At 48.3% G+C, this 25,004-nt stretch overlaps 1 protein-coding gene across 3 annotated transcripts in view; it reads left to right on the top strand.

Annotated features, from left to right (window-relative positions):
• Window positions 1-15,176: 15,176 nt before the first annotated feature.
• Window positions 15,177-25,004, top strand: part of MLLT1 (MLLT1 super elongation complex subunit) — a 52,776-nt gene continuing 42,948 nt past the window's right edge. For all 3 annotated transcript variants that reach the window (XR_012896729.1, XM_075903165.1, XM_075903164.1), the window contains exons 1-2: window positions 15,177-15,328; window positions 19,141-19,321. Coding sequence is in view for 2 of the 3 variants with exons in the window: in XM_075903165.1 (XP_075759280.1) it covers window positions 15,317-15,328; window positions 19,141-19,321 (193 nt within the window). In the remaining variant the exon portion in view is untranslated. The remainder of the gene's footprint in view (window positions 15,329-19,140; window positions 19,322-25,004) is intronic.

The raw sequence follows: 25,004 nt of genomic DNA, 5'->3' as shown, positions 1-25,004 counted from the left end.
TCTTGGACTGTACCTGGGGAGCAGCATGAATGGAGAGGGGACGTCGGGGTACCACATTCTCCATGGCTCAGCCAGAAGTCTTGCGGCACCTTAAAGACTAGCAGCTTTATTTGGGCATAAGCTTTTGTGGCCAACTCTGCCCACATATCTACTCGAACGACATGGTCAGAGGACCTAACATCAGCCATACCATCAGGGGCCCATTCGCCTGCATGTTTGGTAACGTGATCTATGGCATCAATTGCCAGTAATGCTCCTCTGCCATGTACGTCGGCCAGACCGTACAGTCTCTATGCAAAAGGACTGATGGACACAAATCAGACATCAGGAACAGTAACAGACAAAAACATGTACAGGTTGGACCTTGCTGGTGCAGCACCCTCAGGACCTGAATGGGAAATGAGGGGATCTCCCAGACCAGGGAAGGTCCCTCCTCTCATGGCCAGGGCTCCAGCCTGCCTCTGCTTCTACCTCAGCCACCCAGGGCACCATGGCCAGATCTGCACAGACAGGGCAGAGCTCCGCAACTGCCTGGCAGAGGGATGGGGCAGGAGCTCTGAGGCTAAGGCCTAGGCCAGAGCTCCTTGGCTGCCTCTGGGGCTGGAGTTCCCTGATCGCTGGAGCCAGAATGCGGGCAGAGTTCCACAGCTGGGGATGGAGCTCCCCAGCTGCTGCTGGGATCAGAGCTCCCTGGCTTGGGCCAGAGGTCGACAGCTGCAACCAGGCTAGCGCTCCCCAGTCACAAGGAGTAACGGTAGTTCGAATTAAGATCTTTAATTCGAACTACCTACTCCATGCCGCGTGTAGCCGCGGGCACTGAGTTCGGACTAAGGGGGATTTAAAAGTGGTGGCGCCCGGGAACATGCAAATGAAGCCCAAGATATTTAAATCCCGGGCTTCATTTGCAACTCCGCTTGCCCTCATTACCCTACCTAGCTCGAACTAATGAGCTAGTGCAGACGTACCCTAAGGGATTTAAAAGAGAACCGGCAGAGCTGCCATTCATTTGTGAACCCAACACTGTCAAACTGGGCTTGAATAAGGACTGAGAATGGCTGGCTCACTACAAAAGCAATTTTCATGGAATCCAAGGGCGGGCAGAGACCTCAGGAGGCATCGAGTCCAACCCCTTGCCCAAAGCAGGACCAACCCCAACTCAATCATCCCAGCCAGGGCTCTGTCAAGCTGGAACTAAAACCGAACCCATCCCAGTGCTTCCCCACCCTCCTAGGGAAATAGTTTCATTAAGCTGTAACTCTGTCCTCCAGAAAAGATAAGAAGCCATGTGGAGGGTCACAGTGAGCCTCTGAGACATATCATAACTGCCTAGAAGCACAGGACCCTCGGGACACAGACAGAATTTTGCCAAAATAGCCATGAATATACAGACCAGAATCCCTCTAGTTCAGTGGTCTCCAACCTTTTTACACCCAAGATCACTTTTTAAATGACAGACCAAGCCAAGATCTACTGCCCCGCCCCTTCCCTGAAGCTCCGCCCCTACCTTGAAGCCCCACCCTCTCTATTCTCCTCCTCTCCATCACTTGCTATCCCCAATCCTTATACTGCTCCTTTTTAAAAAAGTTTTTTCCAACATTTGGAAGAGGTTTTTCAACATTTGGAAGTGGTGCTCAGCCAGGGTGCACCACGCGCCACGTGGGCTGGTGCAGAGAAGAAGCCGCCTGGCCAGCTGGCTGTGGCCTTCAGCCCGGAGGAGGCTGAACCATGCTCCAGCTGATCGGGCAGCTTCCCCTCTGCGCCTGCCCATGTGGAGCTTGGTGCACCCTGGCTGAGCGCCATGGGCAGCTGTCCAGGAAGCCGCTTCTCTTTGCTCTCACCTGGCTGCCCTGCGCTTAGCCCTGGAAGCTTGCTCCAGCACAGCCGGAGCTAGACGCAGCCTCCCTGGGCTGAGCGCAGGGCAGCCGGGCTGGAGGGAAGAGAAGTGGCTGCCTGGCCAGCTGGCCATGGTGCTCAGCCAGGGTGCACCAAGCTCCACGTGGGCAGGCGCAGAGGAGAAGCTGCCGATCAGCTGGAGCGCGGGGCAGCCTCTTTCAGCTGAAAGCCACAGTCAGCTGGCTGGGGTGTTTCAGCCCCCCCGACCTCTGGGCTCCCACCATTCCTCGCAGCTATTCACCTGTGTTGTTACTCGGTGAGTAGCTGCTCCTCAAATGAGGAAATAGAGAGGTCAAATGACTTGCCTAAGGTGACTCAGCACACTAGTGCCAGAGCCAGGAACCAAATCCAGATCTTCTAAACACAGGACTGTACTGCATAAGGAACAAAAGAGGAACAAAATGGCTCTCCCCTGAATACCAAGTCAAATGCAAGGTGTGTGCATCGAAAGCTCTGGCAGGGGACTGGTTCAAACTACTAGAGCAGCCCCTTTGGGATCACTATCTCCCACATCAGCCACGGGCCACAGAAACTACAGAAATGTCTGACACTCCTGAGAACAGGAAATAGAATTTTTCTCGGAGGCTGGGCCGCAGTGACAACTCTCACCCAGCAAAGCGCAGAATGACCACAAAGTCTGGCACCTTCAGCTCAGAACACAAAACTCACCCCCTTAGTTTTCATGCTCGTCTTCAGAGAATCAAATCAAGTACTGAAAGCCCCCAACTCACAAACAGGTTGTGTTCCAAAAGTCAGTCTGTTAGCTGCTTGTTTGGAACTTGGAATGTCTTTTCCCATAGAAACAACGTTATAAATGGCGATTAGACTCAGGGCTGGCTCTAGGCACCAGCAAAGCAAGCACATTTCCAGGGGTGGCATTCCAGCCATACTTGTGTGTACTGTGCCACCCTCATTCTGCCCCCCCTCCGCGGTCACCTGCCACCAGCAGCCCCTTCCATGCACACCCCCCATGAGGAGGGGGTCCCAGTGCCCAGGCAGGTGCCCCATAGCCCCGCCCCTCGATGGGCCGTGCTGGCCGAGTCTCTTTCCCGTGGGGCCGGGACCTGCGTGTGCCCCACTGTGCACACTGATTGGCTGGCCGGTGCCACATCACAGACCTAACAGGGCCCTGCGGAGGTAATAGGAGGGGGAGGGGCGCAGGGCCCTGCGGGGGGTTGTGGTGTGCCGGTGTCCATTCAGATGGGATGGCCAGGGAGCCCCAGCCCCTCTCCACCTGGTTACCTTGCTTGGCCATGCAGGGAAGCAGCGTCTCCCCGGCACCCAAAGGGGAAACTGAGGCAGCAGGGAAGCAACTTGCCCCAGGCCAGCCGGCGGCAGGGCTGGGGACAGAATCCAGGCATCCGGGCTCCAGCCTGGCACTCTGGGTTATTCAGGACCGGTCCTGGTCTCAGGCCGAGTTCTTATCCGCATCCTAGGCCTGATCCTGCGGCCCGGGCCAAATACACCGAGCAGAACGTCCCCTCCCCCCGTGCCAGGGGGCCTAAGCCGCGGCTGGAGCCGCCCCTGCTCTGGGTCCGGGTCTGGGTCACTGCCAACAAAAAGAGGCTCATAGGGCAGCCAAAAATTTTTTTGCTTGGGGCAGCAAAAAACCTAGAGCAGGCCTTGGTTACACTGCCAAGCTAGCCCACGAAAGCCTAGGGAACCCTCAATGTGCTGAAATTCTGTAAATCTGCAATGAAACATGGTAGAAATAGCTTTTTATTTAATCTTGAATGCTGGTGCTTGAGGAAAGGCAGGCTTAATTAGAGGAGGATGAGGAGGTAGGTGGAGATTCTGAAGGGGATTTCTGGGCATCCCCTGGCTGCCACCCCTTCCCCCCCCCTCACTCTGTGGGCTCTTCCACTGTCCCCTGCAGCCAACCCCACCCCCCATGTCCTCCTTCTCTCCCGTGGGCTGCACCCAGCTCCTGCTCACCGGGAGGCGATGAGCAGGGGGGCTGGAGGACTCTGGAAGAGCAGGGGGTGGCTGTGCAGCTGGCGGCTCAACAGAAGTAGCAGTTTCCCTTTCAAAGGGCCACTTCTCTCCAGCCACTGGCTGCATGATCGCCCCAGGTTCTCTGGAATCCAGCCAGCACTTGTCTGACTCACCAACACCTCTTTCCTGCTCCCCTGAGGCTGCCAGTGAGCTTTTGTTTGTACCTGTGGATGTTTGCAGTGTGTGAAGTGTCTTAACAATACAACAATAATGCTCAATCATCAATTATCCAAACCTGTATCTCCATGGGGGTGACAATGGGCATAGGCATTAAGCAGACTGCTGGATTCTACAAATGTGTCAAAGCCAATCACACCAAAGCTTTGAAATACCAGAATTAAGGTTGCCCACATTGTGGTCTCAAGGCACAATGGTAGTTGGGGGTGTTTGGAGTGTGGGGAGAACCTCCAAGACTCAGCTTTGGCTGAGGATGTTGGGGAGTCCAACACTGTACCAGAGTTCAAACAAGAGCGAGATAGAATCATAGAACACTAGGACTGGAAGGGACCTCAAGAGGCATGGAATCCAGTCCCCCGCCCTGACGGCAGGACCAAGCACCAGCTAGATCATCCCTGACAGGTGTCTGTCTAACCTGCTCTTGAACTTCTCCAGTGATGGGGATTCCACAACCCCCCTGGGCAATTTATTCCAGTGTTTCACCACCCTGACAGGTAGGAAGTTTTTCCTAATGTCCAACCTAATCCTCCCTGGCTGCAGTTCAAGCCCATTGCTTCTTGTCCAACCCTCAGAGGCCAAGGAGAACATTTTTTCTCTTTCCTCCTTGTAACACCCTTTTAGATACTTGAAAGCTGTTGTGTCCCCTCTCGGTCTTCTCTTTTCCAAACAAAACAAACCCAATTCCTTCAGCCTTCCTGCATAGCTCATAAATCCATGGAGGTTAGGTCCACCAATGACTGTTAGCCAGGATGGGTAGGGTTGGTGTCTGTAGCCTCTCTTTGTCAGAAGCTGGGAACAGGCGGCAAAGGATGGATCACTTGATGATTCCCGGTTCTGTTCACTCCCTCGGGGCACGTGACCTTGGCCACAGTCGGAAAACAGGATTCTGGGCTAGATGGACCTTTGGTCTGACCCAGTCTGGCTGTTCTTATGTTTCTACTAAAAGACTTACCTAGCGATGCCCGGGTCTGGCCCAGGGCGGGGGCGGAGCTGTGCACCCTACCTGTGGCTTTTCCCTGTATTGGCCCACAGCATGAGGAGGGGGGCACACACCCTGGCTGCTGGCTTCTTCCTGGTGCCGGATGGGAGAGTGCATCCCAGCCACTGGCTTCAGAAGTGGGGTGGGCCAGCCCAGGTAGAAGCTAGCCCGGGGGCAGGAGGGCTGTGCACCTCAGCCGCCGACTTTGCTCCGGGAGTAGGAGGAGGGGCATGCTGGCCTCCAGCTGGAGCTTCTCAGGCCAGGACCATAGGTGGGGGGGGGGGGGGGGGCACACGGAGGCCATCTGCCAGCATTTTCCAGTGCTGGCCCAGCGTGAGCTGCTGCCAGCCTGAGGCATCCCACGGGGCACTTGCTGCCCCCCATGGTCATTTCACAGGGTCCTACCAGGAACTGCAGGGTCCCTGATGCATTTTTCACAGCTGTGAATTCAGTAGGGCCCTAGTAATGGGGATCTATCTGGTGCACATGCATCTGCAAGGGCCAAAGAAGTTTTGTTAGATGAGCTTTTTGCATCCTCCCAGGAAGGATTGTCCAATGCCTAATGTCCAAAGTGATCGAGTTGGATTTCTCCATCCTTGGAATCTAGGATTCCCTCTTCCTCTTACACATGCACACTGAGGCTGTGTTTGCATGAGAGACTCTTCCAAAAGATATCCCTTTTGGTCCTAACATAAGTTTATCTGATGGGCCAATGAGAGCCATAGCAAAGAGGACCTAGTTGGCTACAAAATCACCCACCAGTTCTAAGCCCGTGGGTAGAATTTCTGTAAAATTCTGTACTATGGGCGAGACCCAAGTCAAGGATTTCAGAAGCTCTGTTTCTGAAAGAAAAACCTAAATAAGAATTAAGGAGATCTACCATGCTGAATATGCATAAATTAATATGCAAATTCAACTTTTCTTATCCATGGGGACTGGATCCACTGTAGATGGCAGCAAAATAACAACTCTCATCCAGAATACAGCCTCCAAAAGAAAGAAGCGAATTGGATTTGCACCACCCATAGCAAAACCCAGAAGTTGCTGGAAAGATAATAAAGAAACAGGTTCAGCCCATATTTGTCTTGGATGTAGAGAGATTCAGTTGACAGCTCATTAATTTGGGACAGCACCATAAATTTAGAATGATAGAGAGATCTAATTAGTCTACTTGCTATGCCTTGCCCACTGCTTTGAGCACATGGAATTCCTTGTGCACTGACATTTCCTCAAGCATTCATTCCACTTTGGAATAGTGATAGAAATGTACCATGTTAGTCCGGTGTAGCTGAAACAAAATACAGGACTATGTAGCACTTTAAAGACTAACAAGATGGTTTATTAGATGATGAGCTTTCGTGGGCCAGACGCACTTCCTCAGATCAAATAGTGGAAGAAAATAGTCACAACCATATATATCAAAGGATACAATTACAAAAAATGAACACATATGAAAAGGACAAATCAAATTTCAGAACAGAAGAGGGATGCGGGGGGGGAAGGTAAATGCCTGTGAGCTAATAGTATTAGAGGTGATAATTGGGGAAGCTATCTTTGTAATGGGTAAGATAGCTAGAGTCTTTGTTGAGACCCCCGCGTAGAGTGTCGAATTTTAGCATGAATGATAGTTCAGAGGATTCTCTTTCAAGTGCAGATTTAAAAGGCTTCTGAAGCAGGATGCAGGTAATTAAGTCGTTGAGACAGTGTCCTTTCTGGTTGAAATGGCAAGAAACTGTTTTTTCTTTGTGATCCTGTCTAATATCTGTTTTGTGGGCATTGATCCTTTGGCGAAGTGTCTGAGACGTTTGTCCAATGTACTAAGCAGACGGACAATTTTGGCACATGATAGCATAAATTATATTTCTGGATGCGCAGGAATATGTGTTCTTGATCTTATAACTCACTTGGTTAGGTCCAATAATGGTATCAGCAGAGTGAATATGTGGACAAAGCTTGCAACGGGGTTTGTTTCAAGGGAAGGTACCAGGGTTGGTATTAGTGTGGTATGTCCTGTGGTTGTTGGTAAGAATCATCTTGAGGTTAGGTGGTTGTCTATAGGAGACTATGGGTCTGTCTCCCAGAGCCTCTCGGAGTTTAGTATCCACTTTGGGATCTCTTCGAATCTCATAAAGCACACAAAGGGAGACTCCCAAAGAAAAGGGAGGAATTAAAGGATCTAGTGTAGTTTCTTTTTTCTCTGAGGCTATGTCTACACTACAGAGACTACAGCCGTGGTCACCAACCAGTAGATCGCGATCTACCAGTAGATCTCAGGGGCTCTAAGAGTAGCTCTTGAGCCCTCTCTGAACTGTGCACCTACGCAGTATATTTACATTAGATTTCCTCATGTAATGTAGTCGGGGCTTCAAGGAAGGGGCGGGGCAGTAGATCTTCACCTGTTCTGAGACTTAAAAAGTGATCTTGGGTGTAAAAAGGTTGGAGACCACTGGACTACAGCATCCCCTGAGCGATGCAGCTAGAGTCGGAGATAATGCCTCAGGCATGGTGCTAAGAGATTTTAAACCTGTCTTTTAGGTAAAGCACTGAGTATATTTTTAACACCACGGGTTTTGTCTATGTTTGGAAAGCAGCTAGTGTAATCTCATGAGCAGAGAACAAACAGCTCATAACAGATGTTAGTTGTGTTGTTTAATACACTGCTGGAGGGCACTCGGGGTATGTACTAACTACAACAGCTAGCTCAAGTTTGGCCAGCTCCAGTCTACAGATCTGTACTGATAGAAGTACAGGAGACTCTCCCGATTTGCAGAATTGCTATTCCCAGTTCCACACATTCGCGGATGCCTCCTTTGCTGGCCAAGGGGGGGAGCCACAAAGGGAACTCACTCTGTGGCTGAGTGAGTTCTCCATTGGCTCCCAGTCCCTGCAGTGAGTTCAGGAGTCATGGGGAGCTCACCGTGGGGGCTGGAGGCTGGGGCCCCCTATATTTGCAAGTTTTGCCATTTGCGGTAGTGCCATGAATGCATTCCCCACGGATGGCGAGAGTTTTCTGTAAGCCCCTCAAGAGTGTGAGAAATCCACTCCCAAGTGATGGAGTTATTCCAACTAACCCTCCTTGTATACACCCCTAGGTGGACAAGAGAGTTCCACCCATTGACATGGCTGCGCTTTCTCGGGGAAATGCCTTTAGTAGTGCTGTATGTGGAGACAAGCCCTTAGTGTTCAAAACACGCCTGAAGTTACACAGCATGATTTGATTAGCAGTACACAGTGACTGAATTAGGCACTGATAAATTATTGCATTCCCATAGCATAGTAACAGCTTGCTCACATGAGCTACGACCCCTCCCTTCAACAGGATAGCTAGCTTTAACTTAAAGCACCACTTAACTTGAGTTAGAATTTTGTGTGTGGGGGCGAGTTGAATTAGGAGGAACCTGCAAGTTGATCTAACTCTGCTGTGCAGACACAGTCTTAGATACTCGTGACAAGTCCTCTACAGAACACTTAAAAGGCTTAAATTCCAATTGAGTGTATTTATTACATTCTTAATGATGCTCTGATAAACAAGATCAGCTACCCTGCCTATGGTATGTTGTGCTCTGGATACATATCCCAGGATTCCTGGTGCTAATTGCTGTAGCTGTTGGGCAATTTTTGCTCAGTATTGCGGGACATACCTAGAGCTACTCAAAGGAACACTGGGAGGAGGGATTAATGAATGTCCACAAATTCTCATTGTAAAAAACAGCACTTTATCTAGAAGTTACTCATTTTGTGATGTCTCGCATGGTGTCCAGCACTATTTTCATGGTAGATGACTTTCAGCCAAACTGGTCCCTGAATAGTGGAGTGCAGAGAGGTGACCAACAAGACAAACCATTTCTGCAGTCACTGGTGTACAAGTGGGAGGACTGATTGTATTTTATAGGGTTAGAACAATAGTAAGTGCATCCACACAAGCAAGTGGTTGACTGAGCTAACTGCAGTGGAGGTTAACCCCACAAGAAATCAGGAGAACTTGAACAGAATGGTAATAAGTGAAAAATCAATTGTAGCAAATGTGCATGTATGAAGGGCACTTTCTACTAAACGAAGAACAATTTGAATGATTTCTCCAGTGTAGACAAAGCCTAAGAGTTCACATTGCTGTATATTATGAATATGCAATGAGCTGGCATATTATGTATATTTATTTGCTATATATTTATGATGCCATTACATGTAAGTGGTAGATCAAGTTTTCCAACAAGAACTAAGTGAATAACAAACATTTTGACAAATCAATTGAGTATACACTTAGACTATGTTATATAAACCCTAATTTACTATGCTTCATTGCAGATATACAGTTATTTCAACTACTTTAACATAACACAAGAACTAGGGGGTCACCAAATGAAATTAATAGGTAGCAAGTTTAAAACAAAGGAAGTTTTTTTCATGCAGCACACAACCAACCTGTAGAGCTCCTTGCCAGAGGATCTTGTGAAGACCAGGACTTAACAGGCTTCAACAAACTAGATAAATTCATGGAGGTTAGGGTCATCAATGGATATTAGCCAGGGTGGGTAGGAATGGTGTTCCTAGCCTCTGTTTGTTAGAGGATGGAAATGGATGACAGGAGAGGGATCATGTGATGATTATCTGTTCTGTTCACTTATTCTGGGGCATCTGGCATTGGCCACTGTCAGAAGACAGGACACTGTGCTAGATGGATCTTTGATCTGACCCAGTATGGCCATTCTTATGATCTTATTATGGATTCAATAGGCTTTTGTGGGCTAGTCTGGGAATCTAACATTCTTTCTATGGGAAAGTGTATTCCGAGTTCCAAACAATCAACTTACAAATGGACTTTTGGAACACTACCCGGCATGGAAGTGATGCTCACAACTGAAACTATCAATGAGCTCACCCACAAAAAGATGCTCTGTGGAGAAGAAGAGAGTCTTGAGATCACCTTTCTAGCAGAAGGGAATATGGAAAACAAAAATAGTGGTATTTCTCAGTAAAGTTCAAACCAGAAGAGAGTGGCTTCTCATGGCTATGACTTTGACAACTGATATTAAACACTTTGGCTGTGTCTGGACTGGCAAGTTTTTCTGCAAAAGCGGCTGCTTTTGTGGAAAAACTTGCCAGCTGTCTACACTGCCGCTTGATTTTGCACAAAAGCACTAACTTTCTACTGTCTGAAATCAGTGCTTCTTTGCGGAAAAGCGTCCGTGCCAATCTAGACACTCTTTTTCCACAAATGCTTTTAACGGAAAATTTTTTCCATTAAAAGCATTTGTGGAAAATCATGCCAGTCTAGACGCAGCCTTCTAGTCTATTTTACTCTGCAAGCATCTGACATCAGGCTAATGAAACAGCTTTTGTGTTTAGAATAATTGAGGATCTTATGTCAATTTTTTGCAGATGTCACTGATCTTACTCTCATTTTCCTCCCTGCCTCTTCCCTATGGCTGTGTCTACAATGCACCCCTTTTCCGGAAAAGGGATGCAGATGAGACAAGTAGGAATTGCAAATGAAGCGGGGGATATAAATATCCCCCGCTTCATTTGTATAAACATGGCTGCCGCTTTTTTCCAGCTCGGGGCTTGTGACGGACCGGGCTATGACTGGGCACAGCTGAGGGCATCCGAATTGCTCAAATCCGGGGCTCCTTACAGCCCCCAGACTGGTGACCTCTCCAAACAGGCCACAAACCAGTCCCACAGAGCACTCCAGCAGCCTGCCTGAAGCCTCACGAGCAAAACCCCTCCGGCACCCCAGCAATATCCATGCCCCAGATGGCCCCGGGCCTCATACACAGGTGGGAGGTCCTAGCACCCAATCCCACCTACCCCGAACAAGTCCTGTCCGGTTCCAAGAAACCAGCCACAGATCCCTGGTCAATTTACCCTTTGGACCTTACCCACAAATCACGCTGGGCCAATCCTTTAGCATCTAACAACTAAAGGTTTATTATTACAACAAAGAAAAGCATGAGAGTAAGGTTATTAAAGGAATAGTACGTTACATGCACCGAATCTCCCAGTTCTCGATGCAGGCTCTAGCAGAGATGTCACAGCTGCTGGTTTAAAAGTTCTTATTGCACATCCTACGATCAGGATGGGTTCACAGGTCTTCCAGGCTCTTCGATCCCTGCAATGCCGCCTCTGGGATGAAGTGCTGAGCTGAGAACAAAATGGAGTCCCCCACATGGCCTCTTTATACATCCTTCCTGGCCTCTCCTTGGCCGCAGCCAGTCACCTGGCAGTCAGCCTCTCTCTGCTGCAGCTCTTAGGCCTCCGCCCTCATGCTTTAGGTGTGTCCTTGGCCCATCGAGTGCCATTGTCCCATAGGGCCTCACTAATTAGCATGTCCATAGGTCAGGCTCTGCCCAATGCTCTACCACATTCAGAGAAATATTCAGTTTCCACACAGATTACAGATTGCTACCTACACACACAGACATTATACACTCACATAAATAGCGTCCACAGGATCAGCAGACAGTAAGCTTCTATTCATTACCTCACATGGCCCCCTTCTATACCATTCTTGGGGCCAACACCCCCACCTATGGGTGCATCAGTGATCTGGCTGCTCCCCTCAAGATCCAGTAACGTGACAGGTCTTTGCCGGAGAAAAGCGCCAGTCTAGATGGGATCTTTCGGAAAATAAACCCTTTTCCGAAAGATCCCTTATTCCTCTTAAAATCAGGAATAAGGGATCTTTTGGAAAAGGGTTTATTTTCCAAAAGATCCCGTCTAGACTGGTGCTGTTCTCCGGCAAAGCCCCGAGCCGGAAAAAAGCGGCAGCCATGTTTATGCAAATGAAGCGGGGGATATTTAAATCCCCGCTTCATTTGCAATTCCAACTTGTCTCATCTGCATCCCTTTTCTGGAAAAGGAGTGCAGTGTAGACACAGCCTATGAGTTGGGCTCCCATTCTACGTTAATTGGTGAGGGCAACATGTATTTTGGTATGTTCCCCTATGGACCTCAACAAAGTTCCAAAATATGATAATCAGGATTATTTGGAGGATAATCAGGATCCTATCAGGATGATAATCAGGATTATACAACTGAGGAAAATAACTTTTTTGTCTTTGAGGCTTAAAAAACATTAAAAACTTCTGGTTTTTGGTTGTAAATGTGACACAAACTCACCAGCAGCGCTGAGAACCACATCTGAGGGGGCCTTTCTCAGTAAACTGCATGCCCACAGATGACAGTTCCTTTCAGGTGCCTCAGCCGCAACGTGGCTAGTGACGGCTGCATCTGAAAGCACAGCTGGGACTGTAACTAGTAATCACTCATTTCCCAGGAGTCACTTTGTAGGATGTTGCATTGACAAGGCTTTTTGATGTACATTGAACATGCAATCACCTTTTCAGTGCCATTTTTCTCATGCACAGCAATCTGGAGCACACTGACTTCTCCCAGAATTGAATCAGCAGTCTTCAGGGAACAGGAAAGCCAGTTCAGATGAAGATGATGTAGGGATAACATATCAATGTATTAAAAATGTGATTCCCCCAAATGGAAGTGACTCCCCATAATTTGTTCCCCACAACTTAAAGTGTTTAGATTTATTATTAATTCTTCTTCTTATTATTATTATTTGTTAAGATTGTTAAATGTTTAGATTTATTATTATTATTGCCCCTTTAGAATATAATGTATTAGGTCATGTAATTTAGAACTGTTAAGAATATAATCCTATGTAGCCAGAAACAGCCCCCCTCTGTGCCCCAGGGCATGCTCAAGCTTGTGCAAGGGGCTGCTTGAAATTGACATTGCAGAGATACATTGTAACAATGCATTGTCAAGCCACTAACTGTGCTATGGGAGCCAAGCCCTGTAATTGACTAAGGGCATTGTTACATAATTGACGCCTGTTCTCTTTAAAACATTGTAACTTTACTCAGCACTCAGAGAATGTTTTAAGCAATACCACCCAGAAACTTTTTGTAACTACAACTCTGATATATGTAAAGTTATTATTATACAAAAATATTGTATGGGAAACATTAATTAAGGAATGTATGTAAGAGAGAGAGTGCTTGGATGATGAGTGAATGGTTCTGAGAGGTGCCAGCCTGAGAATACAGCAACAAAGGGCTGAAGAAGGCGTCAGGTGCCAGTGCAACCAAAAGGTGTCAAGTGGAGAAAACCAAGTACTGGAGGTCCACCCGATGAGATCACTGATGAGCACCTGGCAGCCACCCTGGAGACATCAGCATGATGCAGCAATTTCCATAGACTGGCATAGGAAGAAATTCCTATAAGAACTGGACTAAAAGACTATGGAATCAGAGTCCAAGGTTCTGCTGCCAGCCTACCAGGAGCTTCAGATGCGCATCTGATCAGGACTTCGCTCCCCACTACCATCACTTGTGTACAGAATACCTGGCCAGTATTCTGTCACAAGCAACTTCCAGGCTGGTAACTATAACAAATACACAGAACCTGAATGGATGGATGAATGAATGTTTATATGTATAAGGGTTAAGTAGTTAAACAATGTTGTTTGCTTCTATCTTTTATTTATTCTTTATCATTTTTACAATAAATGTGGCTTTTTGCCTTGCCCCCCTCATAAGATCCTGCTTGCTTCTATTTGGTATAACATTTGATACACTCCACACTATGAGACTAGCACGTGGGGCTCACAGGAAACTGTACTGTTGCTGGAGCACTGTGTTGTGAGGATCAACTGCCTCTGGCTGACTGAACATGGGTAATTCATGTTAGCCAATGGAGTCTTACCCTGCTGCCATGGGACCTACTGAGAGCCATGGGCCATACTGGATTGCTACAGGCAGAAGTGCTGGAACAATTTATACAGTGGGGGAAAGCCATTAGAGCAAACTGTAACCCCACAAATTATGGAAACCACTTCAAGCCAGGTGCTGCAATATACCCACCCTCCCCCCAAATCTATGGTATGATGTGGGCTGTTGGGAATTATGGGCCCGGCAGGGCTAGGGCAGGTGGAGTGATGGGAATATGGTGCTCGGTCACATCCAGTTCTAGTATACTAAGATTTGAAGATATGGAGCCGGCAGGGCTGGGGCAGGAGGAGTAAGGGGAACACAGACCCAGCAGGGCAGGCGGAGTGAGGGGGACATGGGCCCAGCAGGGCAGTAGCAGGCCTGGGACTGGCAGAGAAGGTGAAATGAGAGAGACATGGCCCCAGCAATGCAAGCAGAGTGAGAAAGATGCAGGCCTGGCAGGGTGAGTGTGAATGACATGGGCCAGGCAGGGCAAGTGTAGAGGGAGAGAGAGGGACCTGGGCCCAGGGGGAGTGAGGGGGGAAATGAGGGGGACATGGATCCAGGGTGGCAGAGGGAGAAAGAGGGACACGGGCCCAGGGGGAGTAGAGGGGGGAGTGAGGGGAACATGGGAGGGGAGGAAGGGGGGCATGGGCTGGGGGGGAGGGGCGGGGGAGTGAGGGCACATGGACCCAGAGGGGGAAAAGGAAGGGGAGTGAGGGGCGCGCGGGCCCAGAGGGGCGGGGGGAGTGAGGGGCGCGCGGGCCCAGAGGGGCGGGGGGAGTGAGGGGCGCGCGGGCCCAGAGGGGCGGAGGGAGTGAGGGGCGCGCGGGCCCGGCGAGGGGAGGGGGGAGTGAGGGGCGCGCGGGCCCGGCGAGGGGAGGGGGGAGTGAGGGGGCGCGCGGGCCAGGCGAGGGGCGAGGGGAGGGGGGAGTGAGGGGCGCGCGGGCCCGGCGAGGGGCGGGGGGAGTGAGGGGGCGCGCGGGCCAGGCGAGGGGCGGGGGGAGTGAGGGGCGCGCGGGCCCGGCGAGGGGCGGGGGGAGTGAGGGGTGAGGGGCGCGCGGGCCCGGCGAGGGGAGGGGGGAGTGAGGGGCGCGCGGGCCCGGCACTACACGGGGCGAGACTCGGAGCCTGGCGCCGCGGCCCCAGGGCCTGGGGGGGGAGGGGCGGCGAGGGGCTGGCTGCAGGGGCAGGGCACGCTCGGCTCCGCCCCTCACTTCTCTCAGTCCCCTGCGGGCCTGACCCCAGCAACGCTCCGTTAGCCACGCCCCCTCCCTCCACCGCCTCCTATTCGCCAGCGCGCTGGCCAGTCAGCTGCGGCGTAGAGCCTCCGCTAAAACCGACGGGAGCCCCGCCCCCGAGATGCGCGCTGTGCTGCCATTGGCGGGGGAGGCTGCCCGTCCGGCGCGTCTGTTTCCGGTTCCGCGGGGCGGGTGGGAGGGGGGAGAGGCAGGGACTGTGCCTGTGAGTGACACACAATGAGGCGAGGGGCCGCGGCGAGGCCGTGAGGGGCCGGGACCGAGCGCGGGGCAGCGGCGGCCCAGCCATGGACAATCAGGTGAGGAGCGGGCCACCCGGCCGCCCGCGCGCGGGCAGAGCGAGGAGGCGCGAGGCCCCCGCCCCCTCAGCGGCGTGGGGGGAGGGGCAGCAGCGGGGCTCTCGTCCCCCCGCCCCCTCAGAGACATTCATGGGGGAGGGGCAGTTGTCCTCCTGCCCCTCCCGAGTCATAGTGGGGGGAGGGGCAGGAAAAGGGCAGTTGTCCTCCTGCCCCCCCCCGAGTCATAGTGGGGGGAGGGGCAACATTTGGACTCCCCCCCCTTCCCTTCAGAGCTATCAACAGGGGAGGAGGGTGGAAGCAGCCGAGTTATTTTCCCTGCACCTGCAGAGATGTAGCTTGGGGCAGCACCAGGACTCTAATCCCTCAGCGCTTAGTTTGTCCCAGGGCTTGCCTGGCACTTCTGGCCTTGACAGTTCGCAGCTACAGCACCTCAGGTTGTTGCATCAGTTATGAAAGTAAAAAAAAAAAAAGCTTCAGTCCTGACACTTTTTTCATTATTATGGCTTTCTCTCGAGGAGTAATAGGAGGAACAGTAGCAGGGCTGTTGCCACCCCCTGTCTTACCCAGTGGATAATGGGGGTGGAGGGATAGGAGTGGCACTGCTGCTGTTTCCCCTTCCAGTGGCATAATGGGAGGAGACGTAGCAACAGTGCGCTTTCTCCCCTTCCCCTCCAGCATAATGGGGGTGAGGGAAAGTAGCTGTCCCATCCTTTCCAGAGTTATAATGGGAGGCTTGTAGCAGGACTGTTGCTCTCCTGCCTAAGTAGAAGTATAAGAGGAGCAGCAATGGGGCTATTCTTTCCCTTAAGAGGTATGAGAGACAGTCCACTCAGAGGTGGGAGGGCTAGCAGTGGAGCTTGTGGGCCTCCCATTTGGCCTCTGAGGTTCTTGGGAGGTGAGCAGGGCTGTTGTCCCTCACCACCTGGCAGTGGGGAGTATGATATACCGGACTCGCTGTGGAAAGGGCTATACTTCAGGTTCCGGGGAAATGTGGTGCCGCAGGCAGATGAGGCAGATCTAGAGCCAGCCTCCATCAACCAACCTTCATGTCCCCCAGACTGCATAGCATGGATTATTTGGATTTTCTTTCAGCTATTAACTGGACCAGGACCTGAAGAGAAAGTTGAGAATACCTCCCACTCAGAACAGTTCATTTCAATATTTAATTTTCCCTCTCATCCGTATGGTTTTAGCTGAGAACTACAGGGGACTTTTCACTCACTGAAATTGGAGAACCTCCACAGGGTGATAGCCATTTATACTTCTCTCAAGAGTAGAACATGTTGGATTTATTAGCAAAATTTAAGGTGTAGTTGAAGCTGCCGAATGAAATTTGTTGAAAATAATTCCTATTTGGACTTCACAGGAAGTATCCCATATAAACTTGCTTTCAAGAAGTTCCCCCATTAACGTCATAATTTAGGTAAACTATCTGCACTAGGTTTCTGTGTGTTGGTTAAAACTCAGTTTGCCTCTTTCCTTGGACCTTCATGATTTTTAAGTCTAATGAAAGAGAAACATTTGTTAGGAGACAGAAATATCTGACAACACAGCACCTTCATTTTTAATACAGAGGTGCAGCTCATAGAAATGACAGGTCCAATGTGCAGCAGAAGAAAACAGCCTATTAAGATAACTTTAAGGGGAAGGTGACTCGAGACAGACTTTAGTAACATGAATTAAACAGTTAATTAGAAGAGTGGAATTTTGTGATTGATGCATGAGCTGCTGATCTCTTAAATTATCTGGAAGAAAAAATAAAAAATATTTCTGCTTTAGAGAAACAATTTTGAAGATTGCTTTTGTGACTGAGATACTGGATTGAGACTCAGAGAGCAGAATTAAATTCCTGTGCCATAGATTTCCTGTGTGATCCTCAGCAAGTAGCTTAGGCCAAAATTTCAGAATGTAGTCTGATTTTTGGTTCCTCTCAATAAGAAGTCTAGATCAGGGTTGGCCAGATCACTGACCCTCTGAGCTGCATGTGACAATCTTTAGAAGTTCAAGAGCTGGGGTGCATCTATCTGTTAGATCTCAGGGCTTCAGCTGCGTGAGAGGCAACTGCTGTGCACCTGCTGATGCTCCCCTTCCTTCTAAGTAGAAGCTCCTAGCCCCGCCATCCCACTGCAAGGCAGAGGTCCTGAGACACCACCTCAATCTGGTAGGTGGAGAATTCAGGGGCGATTTTGGTGAACCACACTTCAACAATAAAAGAACTGCATATGGCTTGCACATCACAGTTTGGCCTCCCCTGGTCTAGTTTATTAGAAATTGCAAATCACACACCTTCTGAAAACCAAGTCCTTTCAATGTGTGTCAAGTTTGGACACTCAAAATCACTATTATCTATTTCACATATGGAGGAAATACTTTTTTCACCTATTGTCTGTCTAGACGAAGTATTTCAGGAAAGGGACTGTTACTGTGTATATGTCAATGCTAAGGATAGTGGGTACCCTGATCTCATTCAGGTCCCTGCTTGCAGCTGTAATACAGATAACATTCCCCTTAAAAATGCCAGAGACTTGACTAGGTTACACATACAATTTTTATGTGAAATCAAGTCCCTTATTCCTCATAAATCTTAGTTGCATGTGGATCAGAACCAAGCACTGGAAACCTTCATGTAGTTTTTTACTTTTACTTGCTTAATCTGATAATTTAATTAAATTTAGTGTGAGATGGTTTTAGTTTGTATAGGGCATATGTCAAACTAGAGTAGTACTTACATGGCGCACATTCTCAGATGAGTCTCTGACTCTTCAAATCTCTCCTGAAACCTTTGCTGTGCTTAGTGTTTATTTAATTAACACTTAGCTTCCCTCTCCTATGTCCACCTATCTCCTCACTGTCTCATAGATGTAAATTATTTACAGTAATGCATCTTAATTTAATTTCAGCTGTTTCTTTTACTCTGTAGTAGGTTTTTTGCTCATTGTATAAGGCACTGTACATAGTTTTTTTTCTAATGTTTTGTGTTGTTTAATATTATTTACATTAGACCTCAGCAACTTTAATCGGGACTAGGTCTTCATAGTGCTGGGAGTTGTACAAATACATGCAAAAATACAATCCCTGCCCTTAAAGAGTCTTGTGATCCTTCTTTGAAAGAGATTACATACATTATTTCGTAAAATATAAAACATCATGGTTACATTTCTTTTGTGAATTACATGATTCTTCTACTAGAAAACACACACTAGTATAATATCTGTAGAAATCCATGTGAATGTAGGCCATGTAAATCAACTAATGTATGAAATTTATAATGCAACTAAATTCTAGTTTCTGTGAAAATCCATAGTATTAGAATGTTACTAACTCAAGTGCTGTAATTATTTTTGGTGAGCTTTCATAACATTCGAACTAGTGAGCCAATGCCTAATACTCCTTTTAGGAATATTTTACTAACAGCAAATGGTGTAAACTATTGGGAACTGAAAATCCAATCATTCTACCTCTGTCTTCCTTCGTAATAAAGATTATGGAGTCAGAACTTGGCTTACAACTTAGTTCATTTATCTGTGTTCTACAGCTGTATTTACTCTGCAGAGTTAAGTGTGAATCAGATATACAGAATAGATTTATGATGATAGAAACCATTTTTGCAGTCACTTTTCTGACTGACCGCAACTTAGTTTTAAAGAATCACCATGATCTTTCATGGCAGCTTAGTTTCATTGTGATAGACACTTAATTCTCTTTTTCTCCTTCTGATACTCAGTACCTTCTGTCTGTACATCTGGAAGCTCTGTAAAACAATGCCACCTGGCTTATATTGACTAGTGTCCCACACCTCTCTCCCCTTCCAGTGCACAGTGCAAGTGAAGCTGGAGCTTGGGCACCGAGCCCAACTCCGGAAAAAGCCCACCACCGAAGGGTTTACTCACGACTGGATGGTATTTGTCCGTGGCCCAGAACAATGCGACATCCAGCATTTTGTGGAGAAGGTGGTCTTTCGGCTACATGAAAGCTTCCCTAAACCCAAACGTGGTGAGTGTCCATGTTAATGAGCATGCAGTCTCCTTTCTCTGGGGGATTGCCGTCCAGTCTGGGTCTGGCATTGCACTGTTGTTTCTGTGGAACGTTTTCTTAAGGTGGAACAAAACACACATTGCATACACTTGAGTCTTAAGCTTTGCCACTTCTGTTTGAGGAAGATTAGAAAGAATTTGACCTTTCCTCTAGTGAAAGGGTCAAAGGTGAAATGTTTCCTTCCTCTCTTTTTTTGTTAGTGAAGAATTAGTATATGTCTGTTTTCAGTGCACTTAGTGTCAAGAGAATGGGGTAAATGACTATCATGTTACATGGTGAGAACCACCATAGTGGTTATGCAGCTGTCTTAAGGGGATGCTCTGATGCTAAGAAAAGCAGCTTGAAAGGTGGTTATTCTGTCTGTAAACCTGTACAGGTAATACATGTGGTTATGGCTGCCACAAGTTGTTGGCAATAAAATTGATGTATGGTAGGAAACTGGACTGCTGAACCATAAACTAATTTATAGAAAGACTTGAGTAAAAGTTTGTTTGTAGTGCTGAGATTCTTGTTAGACAACATAATTACCTTTAAAACAAACATCTTTATGATGACTATACATTTTTGCTAATCAGATCACTGTGTCACTCAGCTCTAAAAATGGTTGTTTCTCCCTTCTCGATTCACATTATCTTGAGGTTCAGCATCATACCACTCTGCTTTTCACCCAACAGGGGTTGGAATATAGAAGGGTTTTGCAACCATTCCTAGATTGGCTGAAGGGTTGTTGCAAATGACCCTTTTCCAAATCTGGAGCAAGAGATTACTGACAAGGGCTGGACTTCGCTACTAATAGGTTATTTTAACAGCTTTAAAATAGTGTTGAAACAATTTAGTAAAAGAAAAAAAGCTGCCTGCCAAATAGTCAAAAAGTCTAAAATCATTTCATGGTAGGATTTTAATATGAAACCAGAGTTAAAATCAATTCAGTTGACTCTTATTTCAAACAGGCTTGTTTATTGTTGGGAGTGCGGGCAATTATTGAGCTACATCAGTGGAGTAAGAGTTTGGAAGTGGGGAAATTAACTTGCATGCTGTTAGCTTTGAGAATATTGCAATTTCTTAATCAAGCTAATAATTTAAAATTCTCCAAGTGATGGTCCCTATACATGTTCTATACATGGGTGCACATGGGTGGCAGGTATATTATGTGTCCCCCTCCTGCTTGCAGCTGAAGGTATAGTAGGTTGTGCGGACTGATGTGTCTCCAGTTCTCTCTTTGTGTCACATGGCTTAAGTTGGAACCCCATTCCTTAGCGCTCTAAGTGTTTGCAAAGAGAGTTACTTTGGTCATTTGTTGTAGATGCATATAGTTGTTGTAGATTATATTTTTAGAGTAGAAGATAATTTAGTTATTAAATTTTTTCTCCATTTGAAGTCTGTCCTCCCAAGAACTATTCCCGGGATTCTGGGTAATAAAACTGACTTCTGCCCTAGCCCATTTTCTGTGAGCAGTAAGCACCAAAAATGGGTTTGCTTCCTGGGCGAGGCTCATATCATGGTTTTTTGATCCATTTGTAAGCCCTTCATGCGTGAACTTGGGAACTTTGGGAGCTCGACCTGTGTAAGTGGCATAAGCTGTGACCAAATGCATGCTTGGATCCAGGACTGACAGACCTCCCTGTACAATGGCTGTTACCAGTGGTGAGTGACCCTGTGATCATCTTGAAAGCCCCAGATAAGCACCAAAGATGAGCAAGCCCCAACATAAGACACTCTCATGGGCACAAGAACAGATCCTTTCTGCAGACTGCTCCCAAGCTCAGCTTTTCCAATGCAGCCTGGACCTGTTTGGGAGAGATGTTCCATGTGGATCGGGCTGGACCAGCATACAGACTTCCCTGGGTGGAGGGTAAAGCTCAGCACAAACAGGATTAAACGATAACCGTGGTACCCATGTGTCTGGAACACTTGCTGGCATGCACACAATGCTGCTGCCCCGTGGCTCCTGGAGAAGCTGGTCCTACAGGTACCACTAGTGCCATTTGGTATCTCCATGGCCACACCAAGGACTCCTGGCCACTTAGAGCATCTCTTGTCAGCAGTGGAGCTGATACTTTCAAACCTGCCATTCAGACTTATCCACCAGCATGCACTCCAGAAGCAAAGGTCTGGCACCGTTACCAAGGAGGTCCACAACATCCATGGGAACCTTTCCCATGGCCATCTTGGGCCCTCTGGTACCCCTTCCACCAGCAGCGCACACCCTCCCAGGTATCCTGTCGTGCCTGCCCTGCTCTTTCTCCAGCACTGTTAATCTCTGAGGAAGAGGCAATCGTTGAACTGACACTGCCTGCCCCAACCACTGCTTGCTCTTCATTAGGTGAGGTGCTTATTGCCTTCTTGCTTTCTCTATTGGACGACCACTGGCAATACCAGGATTTGCTCCAGAAGATAGTAGTGGACTCAGGGATTCAAGACCGACATCAGCTCCTGAACATTCTCCAACCTCAGGGGCACGAAAGGGTGGCTTTACCTATTGATGAGGCCATCCTTTGACCAGTGTGAACTATATGGCAGTTGTAGCAGCAATACAGTTCCGGATTGAGAACTGTCAGGCTCTGCTAGCCCTGTAAGATTTTACATGAGGCTAGAAGAGTTCTGGGACAAGATACCTCCAGACTACCAGCAGCAGTTTCAGTCCTGGGCAGACAAGGGGCGCCTAGTGAGAAGGTGCGCTGTGGATGCCATAAAGTTATCTAACTCACAAGAGTTCTGCAGTGACATTCCTAGGTCCCATTGTCCGGCATTCCCAGAGAAATCCAAATTACAATCAAGGACCTCTCCTTTGATGAACAGACTGTTATATGACAAAACGAACGGATCTCCTCACTCATTGAAGCATCCCTGGGCAATGTTAAGGACCCTCAATATGTATCCTTGGCTCTCACACTTCCTACCCCGTCTACTACCAGGTGTCAGAAGGAGGCCCCACATAGGAAGCAGAACTGCTCTCAACAACCTCACTTCCCTGCCTCTTCCACAATTGCCTCTGCCACTGTCACCTCCTTGACCACCTTTCACCAGCAGTCAAAAGCCCATTTTGGACATGCCAGTCTACACCTGTGAACCTCCCCTGCTGCCACCTATGGTGTTCCATACTGTCTTTGGGGGGGCATCCTGCCCTATTTGCCCTCAATTGGTCAAGATCAAGATGAACAATAAGGTGCTGGAGATCATCCACCATGGATATTTTATAGAATTTCTCTCATTTCTCTCCCCCTCCCCTCCATCCACTTACTTCCCTCCCTGTGGACCTTCCCCATCAATGCATTCTCCAACAAGAAACAGATGCTTTTCTTTCTCTTCACAAGAGCCATAGAGCATGGCCCACCTAATGTATGGCGCAAGGCTCCTATTCACCATGCATCCTCATCCTGAAGAAGGGTAGAAGGCATGGCCCCATTCTCAATCTTTGGGTGCTGAACATCTTTGAAATGATCCAAATTCCATATGGTGACCCTGGCATTGATTGTCCCATCTCTTTCCCCCTCCAAGGAGCCTGGTTCATAACTCTCAACATGAAGGATGGCTAGTTCTATGTGGCTATGCTCTCAGCCCATTGTAAATTTCTCCATTTTCAGGTAGGACCCAACCACTACCAATTCCAGATCTTTTCAGCATAGTGATGGCTGCACGAGTCTTCTCTGTGCGCCACCTCAGCTATTTGCTATACCACTGTCCAGGTGATTGGTTCCCTGTCGTACTCTCCTGATGGGAACTCACCTTGCCTGTATGTGCCCTTTGTGCTCTCCTGGAATCTCTAGATATTTGTCAATGAGGAAAAGTCAGTGTTGATCCCTACACAGGCAGTCCACTTTATCGGAACAGGGCTCTGCTCCATCATAACACAGATCTTTCCTCTGGCAGGCTGATTCACAACCAGGACTGTTCTTGTGGACGTGTCTTACAGCCCGTGTACCACAGTCCACTGTTCTCTCTTTCCTTGGATACATAGCAGCTTGCATCTGAGATGAGACATGTCTGCATACACGTTGCCCTTAGATGTGCATCCTCTCCCCATATGGACCGTATTGTTCTCCACATGGTGCTGACCTCTCTCAAAATGGTGGACCAATACTTTCAAGGTCCAGTTTGATATATCTCTCTCACACACACACACACACACACACACACACACACACACGCGCGCGGCCACTGTCACAACCGCTGCCTCTGTCATGGGACAGAGCCTATCTAAACCATAACACAGCTACAGGAGGAAGATGCCTATAAATGTACTAGAACTGCGGACAGTCCAGTTTACATGCCAAGCATTTCTTTCTCTTATCTGATCCCACCACGTACAGTTGTTCTCCAACTAAACTGCACAGCATCTGTGTACATTAGCAGTTAGGCAGCACCAAGGCTCCCCACCTCTGTTCCGAGTCCGTCCATCCTTTGGAACTGATGCATCAACCACCAAGCCATGTACATCCCAAGTACCCAGAATTCCGTAGCCAGCATGCTCAGCAGACCTTTCTACCTCAGCTGCAAATGGGAGTTACTCAACGTACACTCTGGTACCTTCTTGCCAAATGCAGCACCCTTCAGTGGGATCTCTTTGCCATTTACAAGAACCTGTTTTTCCAGGGGAGCAATGGGAGAGTACTATCCAGGCGATGTTTTGCTCCTTTCCTGGACAGATGACCTCTGCTATGTCTTTTCCCCCATTCTCCTCTTCTTACAAGTGGTACTCAAGATCCTCTGGAACAGGACACCATGGTACTCAGAGCCCTGTTCTGTGTCTGTGCATTCTATTCCATGCACCTCCTCATATTCTCCACCCGCACACTGCTATGTCTCCGAGCACTCCAGTGTCCTCCACACATAAAATTGGAGCTGGATCTGGCATCCCAATTTCTGGCCTCTTCACCTCACGTCCTGGTGTTTGAATGAGACTCAAGGGTAGAAAGAGCATGCTTCAGTTCAGTGTGACACATCCTTAACCACACAAGTGGGCATCCACAGAGAATGGATACTTCATGTCATGAATGAAGATGCTTCACATCATAGGCTTGCCACCACTAATATCTGCATCTATCATCCTGGATTACCTTTTCAATCTCAAAACATTGACAGTGTTCAGTGCCTTTCTCCCCCCCTCCCCCCCAGGTGGCACCTTTATTGTTTACACACCCAGCCACCAATACTCAAATCCAGACCCCTGTGGATCCGTAACTTTGTTCTCTCCACCCTCACAGAGCTACCCTTTGAGCTGCTGGCAAAGTGCTTCCTCTCCCACCTTTCCATGAAGGATATTCTTGGTAACCATTACCTCAGCTAATTGGATCAGTGAACTGGTGGCTGGCTATGATGTATTTCTATTCCACCAGGACAAAGTGTCCTTAAGGCTGCATCCTAAATTCCTCCCAAAAGTATTGTCAGAATTCCACCTACATCAGTATATCCTCCTATCTACTGTTTTCTTCCCCCAAACCACATGCCTCTCACACAGTCAGGGTCTGCGCTCCCTTGATATCTGCTGTGCACTGGCATTCTACAACCACAAGACTCACTCCTTTTGCACATTGCTGAAACTATTTGTGTCCATGGCTATCAAGCAAAGGGCCAAGTCTTTTCTCCTGGTGACCCTGGTGTGCCACATCCACATGCTACAACACAATCCAACATACCCCAA

This window comes from Pelodiscus sinensis, chromosome 19, assembly GCF_049634645.1.
Source record: "Pelodiscus sinensis isolate JC-2024 chromosome 19, ASM4963464v1, whole genome shotgun sequence".
NCBI classification, from domain to species: Eukaryota; Metazoa; Chordata; order Testudines; family Trionychidae; genus Pelodiscus; species Pelodiscus sinensis.
This window is presented reverse-complemented; position numbering and strand designations above follow the sequence as displayed.